This window comes from Capricornis sumatraensis, chromosome 15 (assembly GCF_032405125.1).
Source record: "Capricornis sumatraensis isolate serow.1 chromosome 15, serow.2, whole genome shotgun sequence".
NCBI classification, from domain to species: domain Eukaryota; kingdom Metazoa; phylum Chordata; class Mammalia; order Artiodactyla; family Bovidae; genus Capricornis; species Capricornis sumatraensis.
In genome coordinates this window covers 35,272,680-35,292,814 of record NC_091083.1, presented here as the reverse complement: position 1 = coordinate 35,292,814, position 20,135 = coordinate 35,272,680, and the positions used below count along the sequence as shown (strand labels likewise).

At 40.8% G+C, this 20,135-nt stretch overlaps 1 protein-coding gene across 1 annotated transcript in view; it reads right to left on the bottom strand.

The window, feature by feature from the left end:
* TMEM236 (transmembrane protein 236) overlaps nt 1-5,307 on the bottom strand; it is a 38,325-nt gene extending 33,018 nt beyond the window's left edge. Inside the window, exon 1 of the mRNA XM_068986680.1 lies at nt 5,051-5,307. Within this exon, the coding sequence (XP_068842781.1) occupies nt 5,051-5,307 (257 nt within the window). The remainder of the gene's footprint in view (nt 1-5,050) is intronic.
* Between the last annotated feature and the right edge of the window lie 14,828 nt (nt 5,308-20,135).

The following is a 20,135-nucleotide window of genomic DNA, read 5'->3' as shown; positions in this document are numbered from 1 at the left end:
TCACTCATAAAATGAACACTGTAAAGGTTCTTCTTCATAAAAGAGAATTAACTAAAATAACACAGGCAGTGTGTTTACAACTCTTCTTGGTACATAGTAATTGTTCAATCAATATTTACTCTTATTTTACTGTGATGACAGCTAGAACTATTGCTGCTATGACTCCCACTGCCACCAGAAATAAATCAACATCAAATTTTGCAGTGTAAGTTAAGGATCTCAACAAAGGAAAATGTTCCAATTGGAGTCTTTCCAACTTGGCACTGCCCAGGATGGTCGACATGTCATGGTCTGAGGCAGGGGTCCCCAACCTCCAGGATCTAATGTCTGATGATCTGAGGTGGAGCTGATATAATAATAGAAATAAAGTGTACAATAAATGTAATGTGCTTGAGTCATCACAAAACCATACCCCACCATGCTAGTCTATGGAAAAATTGTCTTCCATGAAACCGGTCCCTGGTGCCACAAAGGTTGGGGATGGCTGACTAAAGGAATCATATACTCTGCAAGACTCGATAAATTCCTAAAATATCACCCAATCCAGTCTGGGAACCCCCAAAAGTCTTCTAGGATTATCCTTCCCCAAGGTACCCTCTCCGAGGAAATCTACTTCAGTTCCAGGTTAGTTTGTAGCTCAACGGTTTCACCCATTCACTGATTGGTCTATAGCTCAATGGTTTCACCCATTCTGTGATATCCTAGGCAAAGTTTCCTCTTATTTACTGGGATATAAAATTTGGGGTGGATATAAATAGTTTTTCTTCTTTTCCTCAAACCATGTCTCTAGTTTATTATAAATTATGACAGGCATCCCTAAAAAGAACAGTCACTCCAAAAGAATGAGGAAGTGTTTAACAAGAGTAAAAGGAAGAACACTGGATTAAAGTTCAGACTTCTGTCGGTTAAGAGTGTGTCCTAAACTTTCTGACCTTGTTTCCTCCCTTATAAAATGACAATTATATCCATTCCCTCAACTTTACAACACTGAGTGCAGGCCAAATGAGAACATGAAATGTAAAATCACACCCTAGTATAGAACAGTCTGGTGGTTGCCAAGAAGGGGAGGACTGGGGGAGGACTGAATCGGGAACATGGCATTAGCAGCTGCAAACTGCCGTATACAGTATGCACAAACAACAAGGTCCTGCTGTATGCCACAAGGAACTGTATTCAATATCCTGAGACAGAGACTTCCCTAGTGGTCCAGTGGCTAAGACGCCACACTCTCAGTGCAGGGGGCCCAGGTTGGATCCCTGGACAGGAAACTAGATCCTGCATGCTGCAATAATAGAAAGATTTCACATGCCAGAACTAAGACCTGGCAGAGCCAAATTAAATAAAATATATATCCTGAAACAAACCATAATGGAAAACAATATAAAAATATGTGTGTGTATATATATATATATACACATATAATTGAATCACTTTGCTGTACAACAGAAATTAACACAATATTATAAATCAACCATGAAAAGTGAAAATGTTAGTCACTCAGTCATGTCCAACTCTTTGCAACCCTATGGACTTTAGCCCCCCAGGCTCTTCTGTCCATGGAATTCTCCAGGCAAGAATACTGGAGTGGATAGTCATTCCCTTCTCCAGGGAGTCTTCCTGACCCAGAGATCAAACCCAGGTCTTCTGCATTGCAGGCAGATTCTTTACCATCTGAGCCACCATTCTTCAATTCTAAAAAATAAATGGAATCACGCTATGTATAGAATAGAATCACAAAATATAAGATATTCATCATTTCACTCTATTGACCTTCACTACTCTCAAAGGATAAAAGAAACTGAGAAGATTCTCTGGATACACAGAGTATCACTTCTAGAATTTTCTTCAGTTTTATCATCACTTCTCAGAGTCATTCGGAGGGTTAAACCAGATCATGTTTTCAATGGATACTAAATTCAGCCTGAGATAATAACACTAACATTCACCAAGTCCTTACCATGTGCTAGGCATTGTGCTCAGAAGTTTTCATGCATAATCTTACTCAATTTCTTAAAACAACCCAATAAAGAAACCAGGATGTCCCCATTTTGCTCATAGGAAAACTAAAACTTAAAGAATTTAAAGGATGATCTCACAATCAGGGCCGATGCTGGAATTTCAATTCAGGTCTGCACCCCTCAGCCACAATGTCAGGAATTCACTAGCTGGATGACTCACTCTCTCCTGAATACCAGCCACACAGGACCCATGGCACCAGTGTGGATGTACAGAGAGATTCTCAAATAGGCCCATCAACAATGTAGCTGTGAAAGCTAAGAATCTATGAGATCTCACATAAACACCTATTTAAGTATTCTTCAAAAATAACTCATACTTTCAATTCCTACTTTCTGTAATAGCAATTATTTTTGCATCATCTTCCTCTAGAAATCAAGTTATATGACACACACTGTATTACCACATATATTAAAATATTCTATACACATTTTTGGGGATCACATATAATATCCAAATATATATCTTTAGGGAAGATGTATCGTAATGACACTAGAAAAACTGCATTTTTTTTAAACATACTTAGCATTCAAAGTCAGAAAGAACATTTTAAAAGTTGCATAAGGTGGAAGAAACAGCAGAGAATCAGACCACACTGGCCTCACAAATTCCAGCTCCACCAGTTATAAACTTATATCACTAGCCAAAGTTAATCACTTCTTCAAGTTTCCATTTCTTCATCTATACAACAAGACTATTAGTGGATACCTCACTGGCATAAAGTCTAACAGTATGGAATGTGTAAGGTTCCTTGAATAGTACTCAGTAACAATTTCTTCTTTTCTAGGCCAGTAAGCGATAACAATGGCTCGTAAAAGAGGTCATGGAGGGAACAGTTTCACTGAAATCATAGATAACATGCCATCCACCTAAAACTATTTAGAATACTTATGACCAACCACACCTACAAACAGAAATAAAAAACTGGAAGAGTATTTTCCAAAAGGAATCACTGAAAGATGTAATTATTGTGACAGCCCAAGACCACTTAGCACAAAGGAAGTAGCTGGACCAGATGTACACACAAAAACAACAAACAAACAAAAACACAGACCCTAAGGAGTAGAAAGACTGCTCCTTCTTTCCTTTCAGTGGCCCCCAGAGACTGGGACCTCACCCTTCAAAGAAGCAGTTTAGGGCAGTGGTTAGAAGGACCAACCACAGAATCAGACGGACCTGGGTCCAAAGTACAGTCCTTCCACTCACTTGTCAGCTGACCATAGAAGTTTCTTAACCTCTCCAATCTTCAGTTTTCTCTTGGGAATAATAAACTCAAAAAACAACATACTTCACAAGATGGTATGCAATGAAATGAAACTGATAAGTTCATTTTATAGTACATAATAAGTAATCAGTAAAGAAGTAGTTATAGCAATAATAATATATATTAAATACATTATTTTAAAATAATAATATTTTTTCAAGTTTTTTAGGTGGACCATTTTCAATGTCTTTATTGAATTTGTTACCATATTGCTTCTGTTTTATGTTTTGGCTTTTTGACCATGAGGCATGTGGGATCTTAGCTCCCACATAATAATAATAAGCAATATGGGAAGGTTTCCCGCCTAAATGATATTCAGACCTAAAAGGTCCTAGGGATTAAGCCAATGCAGAAAAAGATCAGAGAGCACCTTCCTGGGCTGGTGTGGCCAGCTTCCTACTGGTTTACTCATGTTGTCATTTAGACCCTCCTTATCCCCTCAAACACTTCCTGGCCTGGTCAGGAGTCTTGAACAGTTGAAGCAACTCCTAGCAGATATGAGGGGTGGAGGGCCCAGCTCAGCTTAGTTGATCTTGAGGATTTGGGTCAAGGGTTGGAAAACACCTAAACCCCACTGATGAAAGCACTGCCAACCACAGGATTTATTTTCAGAAACCACTCAGGACATCTGTCCTCCAGGAACTGAAAGTCTCCTAGTGGGTTAGGGGATGACATCAAGTATCAGGCGCTAACAAGTAGGTCCTGGGCCCCACCCTCCCTGGCCATACTCTCCCTACAGTGTTTCTCACTATACAGCTGTATAGCTCTATCTATTATTTTTACATTTCTGTACTTGCTTGAATTAAAATTCCCAGTTCCTTGTTTTTCAAATGTTTCTATGTATCTCAGATGACAAGAACCAGATCTGAAGATTTAAAAGGAAAAATACATTAGGACCAGAGATTATTTGTTCTCAATACCTTTACATGGATCAATATAGTCATTAACCTATGAGTTCAATCCTTATTAAGCCATGATTTATTTAAAATATTTCTGTATTATTATTCGAATACTTACCCTTCTCACCACCAAGGTAACAGAATTTATCAACACAATCAAAGTATTTTTTTTTAATCTAAATAAAGGAACCAGTTTGCTTAAAAATCTTAGTTGGTTAATGATCAAAGGATGCCTTAGAGTTACAAAACATTGCAAGGTAAACATTTAGACATTACTTTCAGCTTTAGACATTACTTTCAGCTTTATACAACAGAAAAATTCTATATTAGAATCATGATTATGATTTCTGTAAATTAACTATGATAACTTTGTGCACTTTAGTGTACAGAGGATTTAGTACAAAAACAATCACTACTCAGAGTATCAGAGTCTTAGGAATACATGTAAATTGCAATTATCAGTCAGCAAAAAAATGACTCTTTTTAAAAAAAAATATGGAAGGAGACTTCGCTGGTGGTCCAATGGTTAAGACTTTGCCTTCAAATGCAGGGGGTGTGGGTTCAATTCCTGGTCAGGGAGCTAAGATCCCATATCTCATGGCCAAAATATAAAACAGAAGCAATATTACAGAAAACTCAGAAAAGACTTTAAAAAAATATTCCACATCAAAAAAATATTTTTAAAAAATATGGAAGATACTTCCATAGTTTAAACAACTATGAATACATTGATTGAAACAGTGGTTATTACTTCTCCTTAATCTAACATTACACACCTGTGTGTTATGCTAGCATCCTTGCCCAGAGAACATGAGACAATCTCTTTGAAAGCATCCCAGGGGGTCCCTGCGAAAGAATTCTTTTTACTCACCATCCTTTGATTTTTTGGTAAAGATAACGTTTCTTGTACAAGAGAACTTTCACAGGAATCCAAATCAAGAGAGTCACTGAAGCTACATAGGCAATTGAACAGGAAACAATCAGCCAATAACGTGTTTTGTCAGGCGGACGCCTCGTGGTGGAATAGGCAACAGCAAACTGTTCCATTATCACCAACGTGGGGACACAGAAAGCAGTAAACTCAAGCAGCTCAAACACCAGCAGCTTGATTAGTTTTCCCGAAGCCATCCTGGAAGGCCGAGCACCCGGGGACCACACTCTCCTCCTCTGACTGTGAACAGCATATGGACGCACAGATACTGAACTGGAGTCAAGTTCCTTGTACTCGAATCACTCACCAGTGACTTTATTCTTTTATTGACCCTCGTATGGTTCAGTGATCTTCCAACTTAACAACCGAGGTCTCTTAAAGAAACAGAGCCGTCATGGAAGTGATCACTTAATGTGTTTGCAGATCTGTTACTAGAAGTCAAATGAATTTCACAATATGCTTCAGAGCATCAGTAAAAGTGGGGTCTTTTAATGTAGTCTTTATTGTGAATTTGAGCACAAGAAAACATTTATTTAATATTTAACACTTGTTAAGTAGAACCATTGCAATAATACAACTTTAGTTTAAAAAGAAGAAAAGACATAATCCAACCCCTTATTTTTATAACTGAGCAGATCCAGGCAAAGAGAAATACTCAAAGCTTGAGTATTTGTCTAAGAGAGTGACTTCTCATTTCTCTTCAAAGTGCATGAAAAGGGAGTTTGGATTCACTTTGCCAATTTCCCAACCAGACTTCTTCCTGGTACTTGAAGTATTTATTTGTTCTTGCACATTAATTGCTATGCAACACAGATTAACGTTATTTTTATTTTGCAGGTCAGGAAACTAACGATGATATGAGAAACCTGTTATCAGGATCAATACATGTAGAGTTATCTATATCTAGTCTAAAAGCATATCCAATATTTAAAAGACAATTGTCCCCATGAATATCTTTCCTTCGCACAAGCCACTTTTGAGCAGCTGCGATCAGCATTCCACTGGGTGTGGGGTGGTTCAATATGCGTGTGACAAAGGGTCCTTCCCTGCAAACCCTCACAATCCATAGAGGAAACAAACCTACGGGCAACAAAAAATAACTGGAGTCAGAAGTATAACCTAAATGCCATGATACAACAGAGGAGAGCTTCCTCTTTGGTTTTGGGAAGGGGAGGGAAAGATAATGATGATGTGAGCAGATGGTGGGTGTTGGGGTGTCAGTGACATTTCAGAAAGAAAAAACAACTGGGAGAGAGGCATGATGATGAAGTCTGGTGTGGCATGGCAGGACACAGGGGAGGTGATGCTAGGAAAATCACCTGGACTCAGAATACCCACACCCCAAGAAGGATGTGTGTGTGTGTGCACATGTAAATGTGTGTGTGAAAAGGCATTTTCTAAGCAGGGGAATCAGCTGACTACTTGGAAAGGAGGGACAGTGCTGATGTGAAGGCAGGGCTAGAGTGGTGTGGACCTAGAGATGGGGAAGCCACCTGGGAGCCACAGAGGAGCCTCCGCAAGACAGAGCCTTGGCTACCACAAGTGGTTCGGGGGCAATGCACCCACACGGGCTGGTCCAATCCCTCCCGTCTGCTGGCTTCATCAGATGGCTCCCCCGCGCCTGTGTCTGAGACACGTCGTATTTCTCTTGGCTTCTGTGTCTCAAGGCCCTTTTCAGAAGGGATCCCATAGTTGCCTGGTTCTTGGGATGCACCTAGGATTCTGGGGGGGTGGCTCTGAGGATTCACACCTCCTGCCCTCCCACAGCAGGATAATCAGATACAAGGTTCCTTGAGCTGCCAGGTGATTCTCTTTGAGCTCACAGCCACTGAAGTGTAGCAGAGGACTTCCGTGGTGGTCCAGTGGTTAAGACGCCACGCTTCCACTGCAGGGGGCACAGGTTAGATCCCTGGTTGGGGAACTGGGATCCCACATGCTGCACAGCACCACCAACAACAATAATAATAAAGTGCAGCAGAAGTCCTCTATATGAAAAAAGACACCTGGAAGAAAGGCGGCAAAAATAAAAAAGGATGGAGCAGTAAACCATCTAAGCAGCAGTTGTGTTGGCAACTGTTTCTGACAGCATACCACTGACATCAATTCTCTGTTATCATCCCTGAAAAATGTTCTATTTAAATGATACTGGATACAGACTAGATTTTAACCTCCTAACCCTGGGTCTTGGGTCATCTAGCACTACAATGTATTATAATTTCTTCCACAAATTTTGTTACTAACTGGAATTGTGATCTGAGAATTTGAAGATAGTTGAATAAAAACAGTCTGGCTCTTACCTGGACTGGAATTCCATTTATTTCCATATATATGGGAATTGAAAACTGACACTCACTTTATATTTCTCACCTATCATCTTCCTCCAGTTCCTGTTCTCTAACTTTAGCTTCAAAGATAACACTAAGCGGTGTTACATTCATGGGATGGGACCTACTGTTCTCCACCACAGGGAACGCCCTGATAACTAGCTGTGCTTCTCTTGAGCAGGAGAGTTTATGGCTGTTGTCCTCTGTTCACAAGGAGCCCAACTCCATGTAAAGGGAAGACTGCTTGGGTTACCCTTGTAACAGACCACAGGTCATGGTAGAGGCATAGCGACGGACTGACCCTGTGACTGGGGAGATGACCAGATGCACAGGTAGGACCCAAGAAGGTGTGTGGAGTGAGCTGGACAGCCCTACCCTGCCCAGGCCTCCACCCACTCCACCAGACACGTCTGGATGAACATTCTGGCCACAAAATGTCCAGCCGTCCAAGAGTAGCCTGGCATGACCTGGGCCAATCACTTTCTCATCCTTAGGAATTTGAACTAAAACACATGTGGAGAAATTGACAAGTGGAGTTAGAGGAGGCCATGATTTTTGAGTCAGAATCAGAGCAACTCAAACTGTATGTGCCAGAACCATCTCTGGCTTGTGGTTGAATTCTGTAATTGGTTGAATGAATGAACAAATGGAAGCCAAATGGTGAGAGAAGAGTGAGCAGCGCAGGGAGGCCAATCCAGACAGTAACAGTCAGGACAGATCTATGGGGCTATGCAAGCACACCAAGGAAGACCAGCCCCCTAGTTGCTTGACTCTCCAGCTCACCTATATTCTCACAAAAGGGGGCCTTTGTTCTTTGCAACCAAAAGGCTTAAGTATAAGGAGGGAAAAAGGTATTTATGATCAGGGGCCAAATATACAGAAACAATATGTAAAATTACTGGATGATTCAGAGGACAGGATTGAAAACATTGAAGTCAAGTTGACTAGAGAAGGTGAATTTTGGCCCGTATTCATTTATAAATTGATGCATGATAATATCTCTATATTGTTACAGCAATTTTCTCTTTATGGTATATCTTATTTGAAAAATAGTTCTAAGAATTTTCATGATTCAGAGTTGGGGAGAGGGGTGGCAGAGAAAAACAATGGATTTTGGTTTTGAAATATTGTAGTTGTAGATTTAAACGTAAATTTAAAATCCAGGAAGATAGCAATCAAACTGTTAACAGCATTATCCCTGGGGAATGGGTGAGGTGGGGCAGAGAGGGTTTTTGCATTTTTAAATATTTGCATAGTTGGAATATTTCAAAAGCATAAAAATTAGAAATCAACTTTAGTAAATAGTCAACTGAACAAAGAAATTTAAACTTATTTAAAATGTTGTGCTCTTTTAAAATCTTCCCTATACAATTTTCCCCCCTACTTCCAAGCAGAAGCAGAATGAACAAATTTTACTTTTGCCTACCCCCACAGTGGCTGAACTAAGCAGGGACGTAGCTAAGAGGCAAGCAGGAGATGGGGCAGTGGAGGGAGGCTGTGAAGGATTGTTTTCTGGCTAGCAGTTGGGGTTGAATTCAGATATTTTCTCCTGATCTCACAGGAGAATGTGAATAAGTGCCATCTTCACCCCTCAGCTCCAGATTAAGGATTTCCATCTCTCAGAAATCTTTTACTCTCCTTCTTCAAGTAGAAGCGAGTAATTCCTCTTGGGTGTAAAACACTTTTTGAGGGGATTTCCTTGGCCGTCCAGTGGTTAGGACTCTGCATGTCCACTGCAGGGGGCCTGGGTTCTATTCCTGGTCAGAACTAAGATCCTGGATGCCGCATAACTCAGCCAAAAAACAAAAAGACCAACAGATTAAAGCTACATATAAAACACCTTTTGAATACTCTTACTTGTCTCCCTAAGATGTCTGCACATTGGGTTCCTATGAAACTGAAAGTTCCTTGAAGGCAGACAGCTTGTGCTTTTGTCTTTGTACCATCATCTCTTGGCACAACACTCAGTACATAATCAGCCCTTAGTGTACATTTGGGGAAGGAAGGAAGGGACAGATGACATGTAAGAGAAGTGGCGGGCAGCAGGGAGAATGTGCTGGATTGTGAAAATGGCTGCCTTGTTTTTATTTCAGGGGAACGCTGTTTCTAAACTGACTTTGCAGGGGGAGAAATGACATACTATGAGCTCCCATACAATCTGTTCACTCAGCCCATGAGGTTCACTGTCCTTGAGTGGCCCCAATGACAGCGGCCATGTCTCCTTCCTCACTAGCCATGGCTTCAAAGTCAAAGACCCTGGGGATTACAAAGCTTCTTAAACCCACAACGCATGTTTGGAAAAACAAAACTATCTCCCTTGCAAGCATTCACAAAGACTTTCCACATCCCAAGGTTAAAATGTCTTTCCCAACATTTTCCAACACATGTGCCCTCAAGAAGGCATATCCCATGATGGATTTGCATTGTTAACAAAGGTGGTTGGAGAGGACTGTCTGGTAACCATCTGGGCCAAGGCATAGTCTTCAATCATTTCAGGGTCCTCAGTCCCTCTTAAGTATCATTTGTCCAAATTTTCTGCAACAGACTGAGAGGCATGGAAATCTCCTTCGTGAGGGATAGAGTAACTAGCTTGTTTGTCAAAGGGAAAATAGAAAGCTTCGATGCCAGTGTGAAGCTACGGGTAAAAAACAATGCCACACCCCTGACAAACACAAAGGGATATAAGAAAGGGTTTGGGATCCCTACCCCCCCCTCCCCCTCAGCTGGGACCAGTTTCTGTCAGTCCTAATTCTGTCCCTTCTAAGTCCCCTGGCGAGTCCGCCATGCAACTGTACTGCCAGTCACTGGAAGGACACGGAGGGGGACATTTTCAAACCACCTTAATTCTTAACTTGGAATTATGACAGATTGATTCGAGGAATTCTGCCCCTGAGTCTGCTCTTGAATGCTGGGTTTAACAACTTCCTGGTAGGAAACAGATTTGGTTTTCTGAAGCGGGGTCTGTGGTGGAAAGACTGAGTCTTGTGGTTAGAACTCACTTCCATGTAGGAGTGTTGATGCAGGGGTTTTTATTTTAGTAAGCAGAAGATATCATGCTGTCCAGGGTGACACCTGTTCTCCACACTTCCAACTGTCATTTCCTTCCTGCAGGCAGGAAGTCAAAAATTGAAAGTTTCTTAAATTGTTAGCAAGATCATTTGTAATCTCAAGGTTTTCTCATTGTTTTCGGCGTTTTGTTCTGTGAAACAAAATGTACAAGCTGCCAGGAATGTTCTGGCATGTCCATGGCTGGTTTCCTGTGATCTGTGGTGTTGATATGCAGCAAGGCAGGCTCTGGTGGCAGTGAGACTGCTCCGGGATCAAGTGGGATCTGCGAGGAGCCCAGACAAGAGGCAAAAGAGTGTCCCCGCCCAATTTACTGATTATTTATCATTTCCAAAGAGTATTTCCAAAATACATTACTGATCCTAACAAGAAGAGGTCACCAAATAAATAACTTGAAGTAAACTCACTAAGATTATGCCCCACGTGATATAAACTCCTTCTTACTAATGTTAGGCTGTCATAGTCCAGACTATACTGAATTCATATTATAGGGAAAGGATTAATTTCAGCTCTCTGGCTATTTATAAACAAGCAACTTTGTCAGAGTAAAAACCACAGCATATCCACTCTTGTAACCCTTTGAATACCTATCTGGTATCTAGTGACTCTGTTCTTCAAAGTAACAAAATGTATAGAATGTCCCTACTTTTTTAAAATAATGGTACCAGATCTCAAAAAAAAGCAGGAAAGAAAGGAAGAAAGAAAACTTGCCACTCCAGGACTTACCTGGCAGTCCGGTGCTTTAGACTCTATGCTTCCAAGGTAGGGGGCTTGGGTTCGATCCCTGGTCAGGGAACTAAGATCTCACATGCTACTTGGCACTGCAAAAACAAACATACCAACCAACAAAAAAAAACCTTCCCACTCCACTGGGCTTCCCTTGTGGCTCAGCTGGTAAAGAATCCACCTGCAATGCAGGAGACCAGGGTTTGATCCCTGGATTGGGAAGATCCCCTGGAGAAGGGAAAGGCTACCCACTCCAGTATTCTGGTCTGGAGAATTCCATGGACTGTATAGTCCATGAGGTTGCAAAGAGTCGGACACGACTGAGTGAATTTCACTTTCACTTTTCCACTGCACTATATAATCATCACACAAATGTGCATAGTGATATATAAATGGGAGTTAAGAATTAGAACATTAAAGAAAACAGAAAGTCACTTCATTCTTTACAATAATTCTCAGATTTTACTTTTTAAGGGACTGCAATAATCTAGTTAGCCTTTCAGCATTCCAAAATGACAAATTTAAGCAAAGAAATAAAATCCATTTAAGAGAAGATGCAGCCCTAATTCATTACAGTACATCCCCAAATTCACAAGAATAATTTAACCTATATTCTTAAGGATTTGAGTTTTCCAACTGTTCCTTACTTAAAAAAAAAACAAACTTGAAAACGATGTTAGTAGACACACTCATATCTTCAGAAAGTGAAGAAATGATGACTGTCCAGTTATTTTGTTCAATGTATTGATCAATGTTAGATCAAAATCTCCAAGCAGTTTGCCTTAATGCAGTATTCCCTAACTCCACTGCATGGTGCAGGTTTGATTTGGTTTAAGTGGGTATTTTTAAAGATATTGTGTGTTTGGAATCTTCTGACCTAAATTACCACTTAGACTATAGAGGTACATAACTAATATGTCTTCTTGAACTATATACATTTGGTCCATTCAGTGTGATAAGCATTTAATGAAAGAAATCAGCTGATCTCTTCTCTGTCAGAAACCTTCCCTGGGACTTCCCTGGGGTCCAGTGGTTAGGTCTCTGCACTTCCACTGCAGGGGCATGGGTTTCAATCTCTGTTTGGGGAACTAAGATCCTGCATGACCTGTGTCATGGTCAAAACAAACCAAAAAAAGGCCCTCATTGGCTTCCCATCTAATTTAGAGTAAAAGTCCACAGCTTTACCAGAATTTTCAATGTGGCTACCACCCAGCACATTTCTCTCTGACTTAATTTCCTATTTCTTTCTCATCCTCCGCCTCAATCTTCTTCAAACATATTAGGCATCAGGCTTACCCAGCCTTCCCCCTTCCTGCTCTCACCTGAAGATGCCCCAAAAGTCAACCACCTCACTCTCTTTAGGTCTTACATAAATGACACTTTGTCCATGAGACTGCTTGCCCAAAATTCCAGTGGTCTCCCCTCTAAATGTCCTGTTCATCTCCCTACTTTATTTTTCTTTTTACTTACTAATAGCATAATGTTTACTTGACTTATTTATTGCATTAATTGCCTACCCTTCCAATTGCTGTGTTGTGCTCAGTCACTCAGTTGTGTCTGACTCTTTATGACCCTATGGACTGTAGTCCGCCAGTCTCCTCCGTCCATGGGGATTCTCCAGGCAAGAATACAGGAGTGAGTTGCTACGCCCTCCTCCAGGGGATCTTCCCAACCCAGGGATCAAACCCAGGTCTCCCGCATTCCAGATGGATTCTTTACTGCTGAACCACCAGGAATAAGTTTCTCTAGGGGATTCCCAGGTGGCACAGTAGTAAAGAATCTGCCTGCCAATGCAGGAGATTCAGGCTCAATCCCTGGGTCAGGAAGATCCCCTAGAGGAGGAAATGGTAACCCATTCCAGTATTCTTGCCTGGAAAATCCTGTGGACAGAGGAGTCTGGTGGGCTGCAGTCCATGGGGTTGCAAAAGAGTCAGACATGACTGAGCAACTGAGCACGCATGCATGCAAGTTTCTTTAGGACAGGAATTTTTACCAATTTTGATCTGCTATATACTCATACTAGGCTAGTGTTTAACAATAGTAAGATCTTGGTAATTATTTGTTGAATGAGTAAATGTCAGAATGGACAAATAAACAGAGTGGACTCTCTTTGCAAACTACGACACTGATGCAGAAGTACAAAGATGACAAGCTCTCTGCCCTTACAGGTTATGATCTGGTTGAAGAGACAGATGGAGCCATGGGTCATTTCAGTACAAATGCAATGAGAAATGTGTGTCCAAGTCATCATGGGTACAGAGAGGAGAGGTACATGGTCAACCGAGAAGTTCAGGTGAAGTTTCCTGAATAAAAACAGGCACTTTCTTGAGTTGAAGAACCTGCTCTAGCTAGAGAAATAGAATACTGTTTCAAAGTTTTGTTTTGTTTTGTTTTTTTAATATTTATTTGTATTCATTTGGTGGCACTGGGCTTTAGTTGCAGCACATGAGATCTTTAGTTGCAGCATGTGAACTCTTATTTGCAACACGTGGGATCTAGTTCCCTGACCAGGGGTCAAACTTGGATCCCTTACATTGTGATCGTGTTGTCTTAACTACTGGACCACCAAGGAAGTTCCTCTTCCAAAGGTCTTAATAGAATAGACTTTTAAGTTTTGCTCCAAGGTGTGACATCAGCAAGATGGTGGAATGGGAAGTCCCCAGCCCTGGTCTCTCAACAGAAATGCCAATTTAGTAACCATCCGCGGACAAGAATGCCTTTGTGAGAATTCCAGAACCCAGGGAGAAGACTACAGCACGCTGATAGAGTGTGAAAACTAAAGTCAGAAAATCACATTTAAAAGGACAAGAACAGCTTTACTTTGTTTGCAGTGCCCTCACCCCCCACCCCAAGCCAGCACATCAGCACGGAGAAGGAGCCCCTGGGCCCGTGATTTCTCTAGCAGAGAAAAGGAGACCAAGGTACAAATTCAACTTTCACAGTATTTCAAGGCACTGCTCAAGAGGCCCACTTCTGTCTCACCTCATGCAGAAAACTGAAGACACTGGCACAGCTCAACCACCTAGGGATTGTAAGAAAGTAAGAAGGGATGGCTAGTGCATACAGATCTCAGAGATGGTCCCATAGCCCACCACCAACCCTACCTGACCACGAGCTCCACCAGCCAGCCCCACCCAGCTATAGATCCTGCTAGCCAATCCTGTCCAACCACAAACCCCACAGCCACTGTTGAATTACATAACCCAAGGACCCTGGAATTGAAAGCCCCTGCCTGTGGACGATCCCAGGACTGGCTGACTGATAGTGATGAAGTCCTTTCCCTGTTGAAACTCTCTTGAAATGCACAGACACCAGTACAAGGATACAAAGACCACACAGAATCAGGGAAACAAGACACAACCAAGGGAAACATAAAACTTCTAGTGCATGCGTGTGCAGTCACTAAGCCACGTCCCACTCTTTGCAACCCCATGGACTGTAGCCTGCCAAGCTGTCCATGGGATTCTCCAGGTAAGAAAAGTGGAGTGGATTGCCATTTCTCTTCTAGAGGATCTTCCCAACCCAGGAGTCGAATCCACATTGTCTCCTGCATTGGCAGGTAGATTCTTTCCCACTGAGTCACCTGGGAAAATCATAAACTTCTAGTAATTGACCCTGAAGAAACGGAGTTCCACAAACTGACAAAGACCTTAAACCAATCATCTTAAAAAACTCAGAGGGCTACAAGAGAATACAGATAAACAACTAAATAAAATCAGGAAAAGATAGGAATGAAATGGGACGGAATAACATCAGCAAGATGGCAGTACTAGAATTCCCAGTGCCTATCCTTTCCCAGAAACATCCACTGGAACAACTATCCACATGAATTTATAAAAATACCTTCAGAAGACCTAGGCATTCCAGGTGAGGGATGACAGCCCCTGGGCAGAGCACAGAAAAGAGAAAAGAGGCATTGAAGATGGTGAGAAAGGTAACTTCACATTACGTCTATGAGCCTCCTCTAAACCCAGGCAGCCCATCAGGGAAACAGACATCCTCCCTGTGGGAGAGAACTGAAGTGAGCACCCAGCTCCACTGCAGACCCCAGCATGCCCCCTCAGCACCACCATCCCTAGGTGGCTCTTGTGGTGCAAGGTTTCTGGTGGGCTCTTGTAAACCCAAGATCCCACCCATCCCAGCACTGGGTTCGAATCTGCAGCTCTAGGCATCAAAATGGCCTCTGTGAACCTCAGCTAGAGGCAGGCTCCTATTAATCCAGGCTCCCAGCCAGGCCCAATGCTATGTCAGCTATCATAGGCCCAGGCTCCCAACCCACCCCAGCACCATGTTAGCTCCATGAAGCCAGGTGCCCAGCCCAGAACCAGGCTAGGACTTGAAGACCCAGACATTGGGCTCATCCCAGGTCCACAGCATTGAACTGGTTCTGTGGAACCAAGATCCAGGCCTGATCCCATGAACTCAGGCACTGGAACTGTCAGCCCAAGGATTTCATCAGAAAGGTCAACCACAGATACCACCCTGTATGGCTCACCCATAATATCTCACTGGTAAAGGGCTTTCCTTGCTGAAGTCACCCTGTAAAGACTAGAAGAGGTGTCTACTTCTTCAAATGTACAGAAACCAACACAAAGCCAGAGGGTCATTAATAATCAAAGAAATATGATTAGCTCCAATGACTGACCCTAAAGAAAGGGAGATCTATGAACTGTTTCACAAACAGTGAAATCCTTCAGTCAGAGTAGCCAAAGAAAAGTAAATTAAAAAAAGAGTGAACAAAGCCTCCAAAAACTGTGGGATACCATTGACAGAAGCAATTTATACATTACTGGAGTCAAAGAAGAAAAGAGGGATAAATGATAGAAAGCTTATTAAAAGAAATAATGACTGAGAACTTTTCAAATCTGGAGAGAGATCTGGATACCCAGGTTCATGAAGCTAATAGGCAATCCTCAAATTTCAATTCAAAAAATTTTCTCCAAGATACATTATAATAAAACAGTCTAAAATTGAAGATAGAGACAATTTTAAAAACAGAAAAAGAAAGATTAAGTCCTCACATATGACGAAATCTACACGAGTCAATCAGTGAATTTCTCAGCTGAAACCTTGCTGACTAAGAGAGTGAGATGGTATATTCAATGTGTTGGGAAAGAAAACACAAAAACAAAACCAACCAAACAAGAATACTTTACCCAACAAAATTCTCCTTCAGAAATGAAGGCAAGATCGAGACTTTCCTCAAAACACAAAATCTGAAGGAGTTCATCACCATTAGACCTGCCCAATGAGATATTAAAAGTAGTTCCTCAAGTTTTTTTCAATGATAACAGGAGACTATCATACTTCATGTTCAACAATGGATATATCTTTCAGATGGAAAATCAACAACGGAACACTGGACTTGCACAACACTACAAACCAACTTTGACTTAACAGCATATACAGACTATTCCAAACCAAGAGCAGTGGAATATATACTCTTTTTAAGCAAACATGGAACATTTTGTGGGATACATCACATGCAAAGTCACAAAACAAGTCTCTACAAATCTAAGAAGGCTAAAATCTTTTTTACTTTATTTTATTGCACTTTTCAATGAAATAAAACTAGAAATCAATAACAAACGGAAATTAAGAAAACACACAAATACTTGGAAATTAATCCATTCTTGATCAACCACCAAGTCAAAGGAGAAGTCAAAGGGAAATTTTAAAATATTTTGAGACAAATGAAAACAATAATAAAATATACCAAAGCTCAGGGGATATAGCAAAAGCAGTACTGAGAAGGAAGTTTTTAGTGATTAACACATTTAAAAAGATCTCATACAACCTACCTTCACACCTCAAGTAAACAGAAAAAGAACAAACTAAGCTCAAAATTAGCATAAAGAAGCAGATAATAAGGACTAGAGCAGAAATTAATGAAATAAAGAATAGACAATACAAAAAACAGAGAAAACTAAGAGTTATTTTTAAAAGATAAACATAATCAATAAACCATTAGCTGAACTAACTGTAAAAAAGAGAAAAGACCAAAAATCAGAAATGAAAGAGGAGATGTTACAACTTATGTCACAGAAATTTTAAAAATATCACAAGGGACTATTATGAACAATTACTTATTAACAAGTTGGATAACTTAGAAGAAACATTTGAAGAAACCACCAAGACTGAGTCAAGAAGTAGAAAGACTGAACAGATCAATAACAAATAATGAGACTGAACCTCCCAACAAGGCCCAGGACCAAAAGCTTTCATAGGTAAATTTATCATCAAATATTTAAGAAAAATTAGTATCAATCCTTCAAACTCTCCTAGAAAATAGAAAAGAGAACATTTCTAAACTCCTTTTATTAGGCCAGCACCACCTTGATAGCAGAGCCAGACAAAAAAACAAGAAAAAAAGCCAAAAAACTATCCAGGCTAATAGTCCTGATTAACATGGATATAAAAAATTCTCAACAAAATATTAGCAAACTTAATTCAATAGCACATTGAAAGGTTCATAATGACCAGGTAGGACTTATCCCTGGAATGTAAGGGTAGTTCAACAAAAGCAAGTCAGGGTGACGACATCACGTTAAGAGAATGAAGGACAAAAATCACATGACTATTACAGTACATGCAGAAAAACAGTATCTGGCAACATTCAACATTTTTTCATCAGACTCCAAAAAAAAAAAAATACATTAAGTATAGAACTTACCTCAACACAACAAAGGCCCTACATGAAAAACCCACAGCTAACATCATACTCAATGGTGGAAAAACAAAATTTTCTCTCTAAAATCTGGAACAAGACAACACCTGTCAAGATAGCTATTATAAAGGGAAAAATATATATAGTTGGTGAGGATGGATATGGATTAACTGGAATCTTTGTTGTACACTGTTGGTGGGAATGTAAAATGGTTTAGCTGCTATGGAAAATAGTATGGAGCATCCTCAAAATATTAAAAGTAGATCTACCACATGACTATGACCTCTGGGACTGAACTGAAATCAGGATCTTAAAGAGGAAACTGCACTCCCACATTCACCGCAGCCTTATTCACAACAGCCAAGAAATGGAAACAACCCAAATGTGCACTAGCAGATGAATGAATATGGAATGTATACACAATGCAATATCATTCTGCCTTTACAAAGGAAATCCTACTCTTTGCAACAACACTGAAGACATGGTGAATGAAGTAAGTCAGTCACAGAAAGACAAGTACTGCGTGATTCGTCTTATACGAGGCATGTAATATAGTCAGAGGTAGAGAAGTAGACAACATAATGGGGGTACCTGGAGATGGAGGAAGAAGAGCTCGTTACACAAGATGGTCAGTTCCACAAATGTGCTCTAAAACATTGTGACAGTAGCTGGTAATAAAGTACCATGCACTTAAAATTTTGTTAAGGTGAATCTCATGTCTAGTGTTTTTATCACAAAAAACACACAAAGGGACACAAAGAAAACTTGGAGCTGATGGATATGTTCATCACCCTGACTGTGGGGATGGTAACACGAGTATATACATGTCCAAACTCATAAAAGGGTAATTTTAATTATATGGGGTTTTTTTGTGTGTGTTTATTACTGCAATGAAGTTGAAGAAAAAATTTTGTTCCCAACACTGAAATGACTATAGCCTGTATCTAACACCCCAGTTGCAATATTAGCACTTATCTCTTCTTGTAGTACTGAACACCTTACTAAATTCTACCTTGTGCTATAGCTTTAAATGTATGTGTTTTCTTTCCTTACACAGTTGTGAACTTCCAAAAGGCAGTGACAGGACCTTGCTGTGCTGAAGGGACCCCAAAGCCACCCGTGGTGTTGATGATCCACTAGGAGGACTCTCAGGGCTCAGTAAACTGCACTCATGGCTGTAATTTATTGCACCAAAAGGACTTCAAGCAAAGCCAGAAAAGAAAAAAGGTGCATGGGGGGCTGTCAAGGGAAACCAAGTATGAGCTTCTATGAGTCCTCGAACCAAAGTCACACAGGACGAGTTTAATTGCCCCAGCAACAAGGCGTGACAACACGGGTGTAATGTTGTCAACCAGGAAAGCTCACTACCCTCGGTGCCTGGAGCTCTTACTGGGGCTGATCATGTCCCCCGATCATGTCCTACTTGGCATGTCCCCAGATTCCCAGAAGGAAGCAGGTGATCAGCATAAAACACATCATTTGCACAAATAGTTTGGGCCCAATGTGCCGCTCTTCTCCATTCTGAGAATGGTAGGAACCCTCCCCAAATCCAAGCCCCCAAAGCCAGTCAAGGCCAACCTTGGAAACAGGACCCTCACAACATGGCAGTCAGGCCCGCTATGCCAGCTTTTTTTCTGTCCACTTAGTCATTGTTAGATCTCCCTGGTACTCAAACATCTGCTGAATTCCATTTTCCACTTCACATTTTTGCTAAAGCGAGATGATGGGAAATAAATGATCATTTCATGTATACAAAGAACTGTTTTGTATTTTAGAACTGGTCTACATGTGTTTTTAAAAACTTTATCTTGCCACTCAACATAGTTTTCTTTCACCCTTTAATACTTAAAGCTTGGATAAACCAATTTCACATAAACAGCTAGTTAATCACTGTAATAAATATAAAAGTAAACACAAAGTAGTGGTTAAATCACCACCACAGAGGTAATGGTCTGGATATGATTTCTATTTTTAATATCTGTTTGGGATCTGACCTAAGGTATTTAGTCTACAAACCTTCTTCTGTAATGATAACACTTTGAACTTATGTTAACAGTCAGCAGCAGACTGCTAAGTCGATTCTGACTAGTAACAAACTCATTAGTCTCAGTAATAAAGAACTTTGAGTGACTTGGCAGCTCTGCTGGCAGAATCCAGGCCTGGTGATGTCAAATGATGCTTTGGTAAAAAACTGGAGAATTCTGTCACAAGCCCTCATGTTTCACCACCAGGCTGGCAGGAC